The sequence below is a fragment of the Halichoeres trimaculatus genome, unplaced genomic scaffold (genome assembly GCF_033239565.1).
Source record: "Halichoeres trimaculatus isolate MK-OKI-2021-1 unplaced genomic scaffold, fHalTri1.1 fHalTri1_scaffold_21, whole genome shotgun sequence".
Taxonomy (NCBI): Eukaryota; Metazoa; Chordata; class Actinopteri; order Labriformes; family Labridae; genus Halichoeres; species Halichoeres trimaculatus.
In genome coordinates, this window is record NW_027437199.1 from 6,345,098 (window position 1) to 6,358,505 (window position 13,408).

At 44.0% G+C, this 13,408-nt stretch overlaps 1 protein-coding gene across 6 annotated transcripts in view; it reads right to left on the reverse strand.

Annotated features, from left to right (window-relative positions):
* kmt2e (lysine (K)-specific methyltransferase 2E) overlaps positions 1 to 13,408 on the reverse strand; it is a 33,201-nt gene that overhangs the window by 12,179 nt on the left and 7,614 nt on the right. For 4 of the 6 annotated variants that reach the window (XM_074697969.1, XM_074697965.1, XM_074697970.1 and 1 more), the window contains exons 2-8: positions 8,327 to 8,511; positions 2,567 to 2,681; positions 1,935 to 2,164; positions 1,642 to 1,781; positions 1,010 to 1,191; positions 876 to 914; positions 11 to 211 (exon numbers count right to left, since the gene is read on the reverse strand). In XM_074697969.1, the coding sequence (XP_074554070.1) occupies positions 11 to 211; positions 876 to 914; positions 1,010 to 1,191; positions 1,642 to 1,781; positions 1,935 to 2,164; positions 2,567 to 2,681; positions 8,327 to 8,397 (978 nt within the window). In that variant the 5' untranslated portion in view covers positions 8,398 to 8,511. The remainder of the gene's footprint in view (positions 1 to 10; positions 212 to 875; positions 915 to 1,009; positions 1,192 to 1,641; positions 1,782 to 1,934; positions 2,165 to 2,566; positions 2,682 to 8,326; positions 8,512 to 13,408) is intronic. The other 2 variants (XM_074697966.1, XM_074697968.1) reach the window with 1 other exon arrangement.

Consider the following 13,408-nt stretch of genomic DNA (forward strand, 5'->3'; position numbering starts at 1 on the left):
CTGGTTTTACCTCCACAGGGGGTTTGAAGGAAGCAGGGTGTGTGTTGTAAGCCAGGCTCTTCCCGTCGCCTTGCTCTTTAACACGTAACAGGACTTGGACGTCCTCGCTGTACTGATTGCTGTTGGCCTCTTCGTAACGCTCCATCCACGTCTTGATCTTGTTCTCCCAGAGAGTCGGGTGCTCTGTGGGCTCCTGCTCTGGAGCTGCACCCTGAGAGACAGAGTTGGAAGAGGTGAGTTTGTGGAAACTTTTAGGGATGCATGATATTATCGGCACAATATCGGTATCGGCTGATAAAAGCTTAAAAACACGTTTATCGGTATCGGCAGCCGATAAGGTGCTATTCAGTTAGGATTATTATTATTTTCCATCTGAAAAATAAGCTCCTTAAATAAAATGTAGCACTTCATTTATTTGCACTGCAGAGCTCTGTGACTGTCACCAGGTTGTTACAGTAGCTCTAAAATAATCAAATGCAACTTGGTTATGTTTAAAAATGCATTGTACATTTAAAGTTCATGTGATCTAAAGAAATTATTTTTCTGTATTTCAATACTGAATGTCTTGAGTTTGAAAAAATAATACATTTCTTATTTATGGTAAAATCAAATGTTTTTTGTCTTGTTTTATGTGTGTTTCTTAAACAAATAAGACCGTCACAATAAGAGTAACATATAAATTCCAGTACAGGATAGACTAAGCTTTCTTTACGGTGAAAAAAACAAACAAACTTGTGATTATCAGAATCGGCCAAAAGGGGTTTCGATATATCGGCACATCGGATATCGGCAAAAAATCCAATATCGTGCATCCCTAGAAACTTTAGTTTTAGTTTTTTAAAAAGTAAAACTGCACAATCTTTTCTAGCACTTACCTTTACTCTGGAGGACTTTCTGGATCCCTCTCTGAAGGCCTGCCACAGAAATTAGACACTGAATGTTAACTGGAGTCCAGGCATGTATGATATAGCGCATGTATTGACTGTAAACGATAATTAGAGACACAGACCTTCTTGGCTCGAGCAGAGGCTGCTGGAGGCTCTTTATCACCGCTCTTTTTTCTTTTCTTGTCGGCCTGCTTGTTGCCGAGGCGGCCAGTGGTCAGGGTGATGGTAGTAGGCGTGTGTTGGAAGGTGGAGTACAGCTCTAATGGCACTTCATCTCCACTCTCTGTAGCACTGGTGTCCCCATCTGAAGGAGCAAACAAACATGTTTGGTTATCTAAAAGGATAAAGGTCTTTGGTGCTGAAGCTGAGCTGCTGTAAAGGAAACTGAGGCTTGTTTCAGCTCAGATCAGGAAGTGATTTTGCCGTCCAGCAGGTGTCAGTGTGTCCCAGGCTCTGACAGGGTGAGATGTGTCTGGTCTGCAGAGGGGAGGGGGCTGCACCCTGACACAGCCTACAACCTGCTCTGATCACTAACAAGCTGGCCGTTTACTGCAGCAAGGAAACCTGTGAAAACAGAACTGAAAGCTCTGTGTACGAGTTCTCTTACTCAACTTCTGATTCCTCATGTGGAGGGAAAGCAGCTCTCTGAGCAACAGCTTCTTTAAAGGTTTTCACTAACAGTTAAAAAAATATCCCTAACTTTAACAGAAACATGGTGTTGAAGAAAACCTCTATCACCTTTATAACTCCTTACCAGACAAACATTCCCGTTTCCTGGTCTGCAGCAGGATGGCCCTCTCTCGGTCCAGGTGTCGTGGTTGGCAGCGTTCACACAGGTAGGTCTCAGGAATGTTCTGCCTGTCGATGCCCATGCAGTCTATATGCTGCCAGGCACTGAAACAGACAAAGAAAAACATTTAAACAAACAGTGTAATCACTTTTCCAAGTTGCACAAATACCAACAACAAGTTGAGGCTGCAGAGGAGCGGAGGAGTGAGTCATCACGCCAAAGATCCAGTAAACAGCGAGACGGTAACGGGCTCTTGCCTGCACTTGTCACAGCAGATCATGTAGCCGTCATCGTGGGTGAAGCCACAGATGCAGCGGGTGATGTCAGCCCCGTAGCTGCCATCCTCTGAGGTGCTGAGCGTGGTGCCCCGGGATGCTTCGTCCTGACCCCCTGGAACAAACAGCCCCCCCTCTCCTTGTCGGATCAACATGGAGGGGGGAGGGGAGGCTGGCGGCGTAGGTGGGGGCCGTGCCCCATAGTTGTGGTCCTGATGGAGGGGAAGAGGAGACGGGTCACGTGGGGAAGCTCATAATCAATATTTACACTTACAGCTGGAACACGAGCTGAGCCTCAGAGATACTCCACGGGTTAAACACTTTGATACAAATCTTTATTAGCTACGACGTACGAGGAGCAAACACTTCAAAAGACGGTGATAAAGTTTACCAAACACTGAAATAAAAGCTGTTTGGATCAATATAGCTGATGATTAATCTTCTGTGGATGAATCATAAAGTTTCCTGTGCCATAAACAGTCTGAGGACACTGGTGCATTAAAGGTCAGTGTTCTCTAAACATAAATCGGATCTCACCGTGAATGATTAACTGAAAAAGAGGGCTGGAGGTATACACTCTGTGTGTGTGTGTGTGTGCGTGTGTGTGAACTCACAGCATAAGGCAGGCCAATGTAACTGTGGGAATGGTGAGAGCTGCTGCTGTAGATCTGGTGTGGGTAGCTGGACTTTTCCACCACCACAGGGCTGGCCTCCACCGATTCTGGTCTGCTGGGCGACAACACAGGAAGAGGACTTTTATTTCTGTGCAGTGAAAACTCAGATAACAAGGTTACACAGAGTGATTGTTTCCCCTCAGCAGTGTGAGGAAGTGTGTAAGTGTGTGTGTGTGCGTCAGCAGGGTTAAAGCAGAGGCTAAAATGAAGTAGGGCTGAGAGGGGCTACTGCACATCGAAATCATTTCATCAACGTTTCATCAAGTTACACCAAACTGTTTTCTCCTTCAGGCTCACAATCTGTGAGGGAAACACTTGGTTTCTTACTTTTCTAATGAGCAATAGCAGCTACATGCTAACTTCTCTCAGAAATGTCTGTTCAGAAATCATTTCACTTTTTATTTTCACATTCTTCGAGTGGTGGAGTTCATGTTCTGTCTCAAAGTTTGGCAGTAAAACTAACAGCTGCTATGGACAGCTTTTCAAATAAACACAATGTAGGAGAGATACAATCTGGATCCAGCATGATTTAAGAGAGAAACTAAAACCAAACTCAAGAGGTTCATCAAAATAAGACAAATCTGCATCTGTATCTACACAGTTTAACAGATTAAGATCTCTGCCTCTCTGAGAGAAGCCTTCATTGGCCCATGATGCCTCAGGAAATAAAACCTGTAGTCTGGGTCACTTGTCCTACTACAATGACCGAGTTAAGAGTCCAAGGTTCAGATCCAAGCAAGGTCAACTCAGCTAATTTACTTTAAAGAAAGCAAACATCATCAAAAGGTTAGCTAGAAAAAGAAATCGAAACTTAAGTTGCACTTTTAATTTTACGATTAAGGGTTGTCTTACTTATCATTCTGCACAAAAAAATACATATATTATTATTATTGTAGTTGTTACTGTTATTTTATTCAATTTTTTGCAAAGCTAAAGGCATGCTGGCCTTTTGGTTGTCTGTTCAACCTTCTATTTGGTTATTGTGTGAGCGAAGGGGCAGATACTAGAAGACTTTTTCTTCTTTCTGCTCCTTTTCATTCATTTGAGACTTATTTTGTTTTGTATTGTACTTCTATTCAAAGACTGAAATAAAGACAAACTAACAAACTAAAGGAATGTCCCCTTTAAGAAATGGATCATAATCCTTTGGAGGAAGTCTAGCCTTAACATTAGAAACATATTGTGATTGTAACAACACTTTAGTCCTACTTTAACGTTATACTCCCTTTCAGCAGACTGTCTGCTACAATTTGGTGTTAGTTGCAAGTTAGTACGATAATTTGTTTCCTGACAGTGTTGAAAATTGTGATGACCCTGTACATATATTATATTCCAGATCTTAGTATCCAGAATATTGCCAGGATCTGGATCGTACTTTTACATCTGTCAGGAATTATGTTGACCTTGTCTTGTATTGTTTTGCAAAACAATGCATTTATCGTGGAGTTATATACACATATGGTGAAAACGGCCCTATCTCACAATGATAAAGAATCCTTTAAAAAAGTCCTAGATCCAGACGGTGGTCCAGATCACCTCCAAAATTTAGTCACTTCTTCCTTATCCCATTTTGAACATTTCCTGAAAATTTAATCAAGATCTGTTAGTTACTTTTTGAGTTATATAGTAAAACTAGCTCCAACCTGAGCAAAGACTGAAGTTAAGGTTTTTCTGCCTCATTTGTCTCTTTCATTTTTATAATTTCTGATCATTTTGCTGTTCAAAGCTGATTTTGAGAAGCTGACTGAGCATGCTGTCATATTATCTTTGCTAGAAAACAAAGACAGACAAACCAACAGGAACATGTCAAAATAACTTATGTTTGTACCCCTGAGCGGACATCTACGACAGAGGCAGACACTCACTACAAACCTGCTGACTCTCACACACACACACACACGAAAACATGCTGCTTTTTAAAAACCCTGTTCATACCAAACCAGTAGATCCACTCCACACAGGATGACAGAGCCTGTTTTGGGAGTCTGAGACCCAACCCACCCTCAGAGAGATTAAACTGCTCTTCAGTTGCTGAGTGGGTGTCACTACAAACAGGGAAGTGGAAAGCGGCCAAACGGATGGCACGAGACGAGATAGTCAGGTGTGAGGAGGGAGAGGGAAGGAGTATGAGGTATTAGTGATACAAAGAGAGAGTTTGAGGTGATTGTTCATGTGATCAGTCATGTTTTATGTTTATCAGAGATTCAATCAGGCAAAAACCTTCCTTTTTTTCTCAAACCACATTCTTAAATTTTCTCCAAGGTCAGAAACTTGAGAGATGGATCAGTCACAGCTTTTTCGTGATTGTACAGGTACATGAGGATCACAGCCAACACGTTTGATTCAACAAAGCAGAAACGTGAAGAGATGCTTGTTTAGCACACCTGGAATCTTTGAGTACAATTGGTACAAAACTCAAGGACCACATGGACTCTGAACACGCTGTGCCGCATTTTTGCCCAAGTGAAACTCTTCAGGTTCGGCTTAATGACACAGGTTTAAGAGTCCTCTGACTGCCACACAGATACAGACTGTCTCTTTAAAGTAGAATCCGAAAGTAGGAGAATGTAATAAAGTCTAAACTTTAGATAAAAAATAAAATAACTTCCCCTCACTTTCTCTTTAACTTCCCATTCCTTCTCTGTAAACTTAGCCATGAGGTAAAGTGTAGATACGGTACCTGTGTGAGCCCTTCTCAGTCTTATTTCTCTTGTTGCACGCTGACAGAGAACTGTGCAACACTTCCTGTGAGTGCTGCTGCTCAAGTGTTCACTGTCAAAGTGAAAACGTAAGTGCATGCATGAGGTCTGGAGGCGGACCCAGGCTAAGGTGTGTGCTCTCTAGATTAACTGCCACACAGACAAATTTGTCAAATCAGCCAAGTGTGCAAGAGGCTTCACGACCAGATAATTTAATACCACACTGGAGGAAGAGCAACCAGACTCAATAACTTTCTCTGTTATTGATTAACCAGATCAAAGTCTGCTCTTTATTGTTCCTGCATTAAGGAACTGGTTGTGGGTTTTTTTTATAGCTTCATAAGTAGGCCTTTAACGATAACAAATTTTGCTAAATGATAATGTTCCAAAATATTATTGCCAATAAAATATATTATTGTCAATATTATTTTGATTTTTTCAATTTTTTCATTGATGTAATTATGATAAATGGGATAATAAAGTGAGTACACCAAATCAAAAGCAAGAAACTTTAATTTCTGAAGAGTATTTAAAAGGTCAGGATCTTTTGAATAAAATAAATTAAATAAAAAATATAATAAATTTAACAAACAAGAAAGAGAAAAAAATACAATAAAAATGAAATGGACTCTTTTTTAGAAAAAAATACATGTCAATGAAAATAATACTAATCAAAAACAATAAAACATAGACCCTGTCTCTAAAGAAAAAACAAAACTGCAAAAAAAAAAAAAAACACAACAACAAAAACTATAGCCTAAATAAAAGGGAGTTTATACAGTTCCTGAATTGTTTGTAACATGTACTTTTTCCCAGTCAATCCGTACTGTCTGTCAAACATTTTTAACATTTCTGACTTTCAACCGTATTGAAGGGCTGCATTTCTTTGGCAATGTAGCTGTCTTTGCGCGCCCACCATTTGGCGCTTTTATTTCTATTTACTTTGCAGACCAAAAGCCTCAGTAAGAGCGGATTGTCAAAGAACAAGGCTCCGCTGCACCTCCTTCTTCTTCGTCGCCACTATTTTCAAACAAATGCGACATATCAGCTCGTTGGAGTTCATGAGCTCACACTTTGTTCATTCTGATAAAAATAACAAAATATTCCCACACTGGGACTGTGGCAGGCGGCTTTCGTGCCATCACTCATATTAGCATGTGTTTCCTCCTTACCCCTCAGGACACTTGCTTCAGCTCTCTCCGTGTGTACGCGCGAGCAGCCCCGTCTTCACCCCAAAGATCGCATTTTTGACAAATGCTCACTCCGCTATAAATCCGCTAAATCCGCTATAGAACCTATGCACCCCGATGTTAGGAAAGATAACATCGGGGTGCATGGGAGTCATCTTCTCATTCAGCCTCTTTGGTCGGAAGAGAGGAAGAAAACAAACATGCATGTACGTGTCAGTTTATCAAGGACGTTTTTATTTATCATTCGGTTAATTGATTATATTGATTATCGTGACAGGCTTATTCATAAGAATTAGCTGGTTGAACTTTCCCTCTCTTTAAGTTTGACCTGAATCAGAGAAAGAGGCGGTGACAGTCAGACGGGAGGCAAACAAGTGAGACAGCCTGTGCGCTGTAAAGAGAGCAAGTGTGTTTGAACGTATGTGTGGATAGCTGGGGGCTGACTTTCATTCATGTCTCCACTCCTGGGAAGAGGAGGGAGGGAGGGAGAGGTGGATCAGGAGAGTCAGAGGAGAGCTGCACACAAACAGTCATGTGCCATGAAAAGGAGAGAAAGTCAGAGGAGACTCTTTCGATTTCAAAATAAGTCAGCAGAAAGGTAATTTCTATTTATAGCTGCTGAATGTCAGGAGTGTTTAGCTTGGAACAGATGTCCTTTAAAATGCAAACACCTGCTGAGAGGCAGAGCGTGCAGAGTGGACGCTCGGAGAATGGACGACCAGCAGCAGGAGAGAGAAACACAGCTCTGAACAGCCAGAGGCAACGCCTTCACTCCTAAAGAGCTCCCTGCTTGCTGCCATGGCAACGCTACGTATGCGGTCAGTGTGTGCGCGCACGCCGAGGATCTGTGTGTCACCCCGGACACGCACGCACGCACGCACACACACAGCCAACAGCTGGTCACGCTGCTGCAGACCACGGGGGGATGTACAAAGGACACGACGCTGGTTTGTCCCACTGTACCAGAATCAGTGTGTGTGTGTGTGTGTGTGAGTGTGTGTGTGTATCCCTCTGGTCCGGCAGCAGGTGGAAGCCCCTTTTCCAGCTTGTTATCTGCTTTGAATAAGTCTGCAGCCAGCGATGGGACGCAGAGCTCTGAAGGACAAAGAGGGAGTCAGGGTTTGCTCCTGCCATCAGGGGCAGCAGAGCGCTGAGGGGGGGGCTGACGCTGTGGGACTGTTGTCTATGCGAGGACCACCTGTCACTCAGGCCAGTGACCATGGCAACAGGCCCTGCGCAGTGCAGAGGAGAGAGAGAGGGGGTTGCGAGGGGCAGATACCATGGCAACACAAGCTGTCAGGGCTCAGATGTGGAGGAGGAGGGCCCTCGCTCTTAAAGAGACAGACTCTCCAGAAGTTGATGACGTGTGTTGTTCTTTAGTCATACCAGAACCTCTTGCTTCATTTATTTGACCAGAAAACGCCGCGGTAACGTCCTTGACGAGACTGTAGGAACTGAGAGGCGGGGCAACTTGAAGCGTGTTGCCATGGCACAATGCACCATTTCTGCTTTATGGCGCTCAGTGCAGTGAACACATGTGAGAGAGGGGGGAACTGACTCAAACCTTGATCCTTGAAAAAGATGACAAATGACTTCCTGAGAGATCACAGAGGGAGAGTGTGGGCACGTACAGATGATAGGGTGACGGAGACATCCTTTCACACAAATATGAGAGATGACACTGAGAGATGAGCAAACAGGTGAGAGAAAGGAGTGAAACTGAGAGGAGCTAAATATGGTGAAGACGAATGCATAAGGGAAGGAAATGAGGGAGTGAGGAGGCACACTAAGGTGTGTTTGGTGTTACTCACTCTGAGCCCGCAGCCATGTCCAGGTATGAGGTGTCTGCTGTGTCCACCCCTACTGGGATGACTATGCTCATGACGTTCTCTGCTGATCAGTTCTTGTCCTACTGAGTCCAGAGAATGGGAGTCCAAAACACTGAGGCATGCCAGCCACAGCAGTCATTGCAGACATCTAAGTGCATCCACAAGGCCTGAACATGTAGAGAGGGAAACAAGGGAAAGAAATCTGTTAGCATGTGAGGAAGGATGAAGTGATTGTCAAACAGTATCAGCGTGTAATTCATTTCAGACACAGAACAAAGCTTTTGGCTGCTGCAGCTTCTGAGGAATTACAAATCATAGTGAAAACAGGGTTTTTCCAGCACACGTTTCAGCATGATTCATTCTTTCAGAGCAGTGTTTGACAGGAATTTCCCCTCTGACAAACACCCTCCAACATGAGGTATTGACTGATAAAAACCGAGAGGGCACGATGTTGTGAGGTGAAGCCTGAGCCGCTGCTGTGAACTGCGCCAAAGCGACCTCTACACACTGTCTGCCGGAAATGCAGAAGGCTGCTGCACTGCGAGGAAGCTCCCACAAAGGGGAGCAAGAGAACACAGAGCAGCCGGCCGCCATGAGAAGAGGGAGGCAAAAAACGCAACAACACACAGACTCAGAGGCCATTTTTCCCCCTTTGGCTGCTCTATTCTGAGCGCTCTCACCCCTGTGCTGCACAAACATACGTTTCATTGATGCTGGAGCGTTTCACTGCAGCTGTGAGGAGCTTAACGTGGAAAAAAGCTCCTCTTACATCAATTATTTACAAAGTGAGGTGTCAGAAAATGAATGTAGAGCCTCTTCAGTGACTGCAGGAGCCTCACACATAAAACACGGCTGATGTGAATCCAGACGGGAGCATATGTGTCAGCGCGGCTGCCCCTGACACAGAGCTCGGTTGATAAGCGGGATTAAAGGGAGGGACAGATGTCGAGACGAAACAGGCTGGAGGTCACACCTCCGCCTGCTCGGGGCACAACAAAGACTCCAACCCTAGCTCAAGGTGTGGACTAGAGAGAGCACCGCTATGTCATGTATGGAGCACAGGGGGCACACATTCAGACAGCAATGACACACCATCACACGGGGACCTGCCTCTGCATGCCTCTGAGGTTTCCAGCCTGGGCATGTCCTCCACAACCCTCGCCTCACTCTCTCCAGGAAAGGTGTATGTCATTAGCTGTCAAAGCGAGGAGAGTCAGGGAGACACGCAGGAGGAGGAGTCATTTCCAACAGCCGTGAGAGTAATTCAGGTACTAATTTACTCCAATTCACTGGGTGAGCCAGCGGGACTAGAGAGAGGCCTAGACATGGCAGCTGTCAGCTCAGGGCCTAATTAATAGGAGGAAGACCCCTCTGAGTCTGTGTGTCAGCCACAGACACTCACAGGATCACGCTCCAAACCCTGTCCTGGTCTGTGTGTAGTGACCAGATTCAACAGAGGGACTAGATCACAGGCAGGGGCATGTTTTCATACTTAGTTTATTTGGATTCTTCTTGTTTTGAATAGGGATGCTCTGGTCCAACTTTTCTGGTCCTGGTACCAATACCTGGGCTTTGGTATTGACTGATACCGATACCGATCTGATACCAGTGTTAAATAATAACCTGCATGCCCTACTGTGGGATAAAACTGGTAATAATTTGGGAAAAGTAAGGAAGCACAGATGTGAAAATTTGAAGGATGCACGATATTGGATTTTTGCCTATATCCGATATGCCGATATATTTTGAAACCCCTCTATCCTGTACTGGAATTTCTATGTTACTCTTATTGTGACGGTCTTATTTGTTTAAGAAACTAACATAAAACAAGGTAAAAAACATTTGATTTTACCATTAATAAGAAATGTATTATTTTTTCAAACTCAAGACATTCAGTATTGAAATACCGAAAAATAATTTCTTTAGATCACATGAACTTTGAATGTACAATACATTTTTAAACATAACCAAGTTGCATTTGATTATTTTAGAGCTACTGTAACAACCTGGAGACAGACACAGAGCTCTGCAGTGCAAATAAATGAAGAGCTACATTTTATTTAAGGAGCTTATTTTCCAGATGGTAAATAATAATAATTGTAACTGAATAGCACCTTATCGGCTGTGCATATAGACGTGTTTTTTAAGCTTTTATCAGCCGATACCCATATTGTGCCGATAATATCGTGCATCCCTAGAAAATTTTGGCTGATACCGATATTGATATTGTTGTTACGGCCGATATTTACTGATATTTACTGATATTGATACTGGTTAAAAAAAAACAAACATCTGAGATGATGTGTCAAGGTAGTTCAGAGAGAAATTGTGGCACAATCTTGAAAAAAAAAAGATGACCATGGAGAGGATCCAAGGATGGAGAGCCCTAGATGTACGTGACCAAAAAAATGTATGTTTTGTCTGTTTTTTTGGATCAAAAACAGGAAGAGAAACATGAAAGAAGATAGTCCACTCTTCTTAGGTAGTTTTGGTGTTTACATAGTCGGAGAAAACAAGATTATTTGGGTCTTGAAAGATTGTTCAAGATGCTCTGGAAATACCGGCAGCCAATGAGCAAATATCGGCCGATACTGATATTGATACCGATATATTGTGCATCCCTAGGTAAAAGGCAAAAAACGAGTATCTGGAATTACTGAAGTTAATATTTATCTAAACTATGAAATATTTAAATGTTAACCATCAAAAATATTCTTAAGTAGCCAAGAGCACTGGTTAAAAAAAACAAACAAAAAAAAATGATACCGATACTACCAATTAGTATCGGAGCATCCTTAGTTTTGAAATGTTTCCCCTCCTTTGTATCACCCACAGTGAACAGGGGCTCCTCCAACAGGTCTGTGTATTCACAGGACTTTGGGATCCATATCAGGACTTAGTTTAATGAGCCTGTGTTATTGTGTTTGTCCCTTTTAAGTGTTATTCCTCTGAGCTGTTACACAGTCTCTGATCATTCATTAGGCATAAATGCTCAGTTTAAGGAGTCCTGGTACAGAATCACAACACATGACGCTACAATATTCAGCGGGGACACTTTTCTTTCCACCCTCCAACTTCAGCGTTCGTCTGTCCCTGCTCCACAACGTTTGTCTCCACTTTACCCGGGGAATCCTGCTGTCACTACTAAGGAATGTGGACACACACACACTCATGTCCACACATAACCCCCCCTTCCACCTCCACACACACACACACACACACACACACACACACACACACACACACACACACACACACACACACACACACACACACACACACACACACACACAGATAACCCCTCGCCCTGTCCTTTCAAACGTTCCTCCCTACAAGGAGAGCAAACATACATGCACGGCAGACACGGTCAGGAACGACAGAGGTGGCTGGAAAAAAAGAAAAACAAGTACAGTACAGCAGCATTCCTGACTAAATCTGAGCTGCTGCGACTGCCTCGCTTGCTCCTCCTACTTCCTCCAGCAGGGCTGTCCGTCAGCCTGCAGAAACGCAGCCAAAGAAAGGAAAAAGAGAGATAGAGAGAGAAAAAACACATCACCCCCCCTTTCCTGTGCCCAGTCACCCTGCCCAGCCGGATTTCTCTCCCTCCTCTGTGCATTTCCTAAATAAACCTGAGACAGTAACGCAGAGCGAAGGGGAAGGGGAGTGCCGAACACACACAGACGCAGTTTAATTACAAGAGAGACCGTTTAAAGCCACCTTTAGCCAAATCCTGTGCTGTTATGGAAACACACGAGGGCCGAGAGCTGGGGAGGGAGGAACGTTTGAGAAGTGGACAGCTGTGAAAAAAGGATGGGAGTGGTTTGGGTTAGGAGTGCATCTTGTTTCACGCGCTCTCTGAACAGATTTCAGGCGCTGAGGGTAGCTTTAGAAACCATCCACAGCCCCCTCCGTATCCGAGGGAGGGCATGGAGGTGGGGGAGGTGTACAGGGGTCTGTCAGACGGTGACGCTACACTGCCGAGACCCTTGGTGGACTCTGGGTGGCAGAGTGGAGCACACAGCAGAGCCCAGTTTCTCCTCCTTCCCTCCCTCAGCAAGGGGACACAGTCACGTCATTGTGTTGGGGAATAACTCTCCTTTTAAGAGCGAACGCAGCTCGAGTCTGAGGGAAAACCCACAGCATATTACACTCAAACCCTGTCGCTGCAGACAACAGCTTTCCGCTCTCTTCGGTTTATCACTGCTGCTCTGTGTGGAAGTGTTTTCTCTTCTTGTGTTCACAGCCAAGTCTCAGCAGATTATGCTTTTCCGATAAGTAGGAGGAGCAAGAGTAAAATGAGGGAATCCGGCTGAATCCCACAGCCTCCCCTCACCGAGCTGATGTGACTTCACACCATCCCTGGAGCTGGCTGCAGTGACTCAGCTCATAAACTACAACAAACTCATTTAAAGTCATACAAACACAGGAAGTGTGACCCACATGGAATGCAGGCCTGGCCTTCTTTATTCCTGTACCCACAGTGGGACACGTTACATCTGTTCTGTTTCTGACCAATCAGGGCGCCCGCAGCACGCCCTCTCTCTGCACAGCAGCTCCGAAGGTAAGGTCACACATCAATACAGCGGGAAATATGGATGTGAGAATCGATGCGGGCAGTTTCTGCGGCCACACTAGGTAGTGTGTTGTCGTGAGAGGAAGCTGATACCTCAGCAGACTGTAAAGCTCAGTCCACTTAGGAGAAGCAGAAATCCTGACATGAATGTAGAAGCCGAAAAGTGGGATCTGTTTTCTCAGAATACCTCTTTACTTATTTATTACATACAGGGAGAAAAGTTCACAAGTTTCTCCGGATATCGGCTCCAAAAACACTAAGCCTGTTCATATCAGTGAAGAAGAGGAGTTCAAGGTAACAAATTGAGCGATAACTGCAAATAACAGAAACTGCTGGATAGGGATGGGTACTAGAGCCCGACCGATATGGGATTTTTGGGGCAGATGCCGATACTGATACTGGAGGCAAAAAAAGCCGATATCCAATATATCAGCTGATATATATGATAAATTCATTGATATACACAGGATATATACTGTATATAATCACAA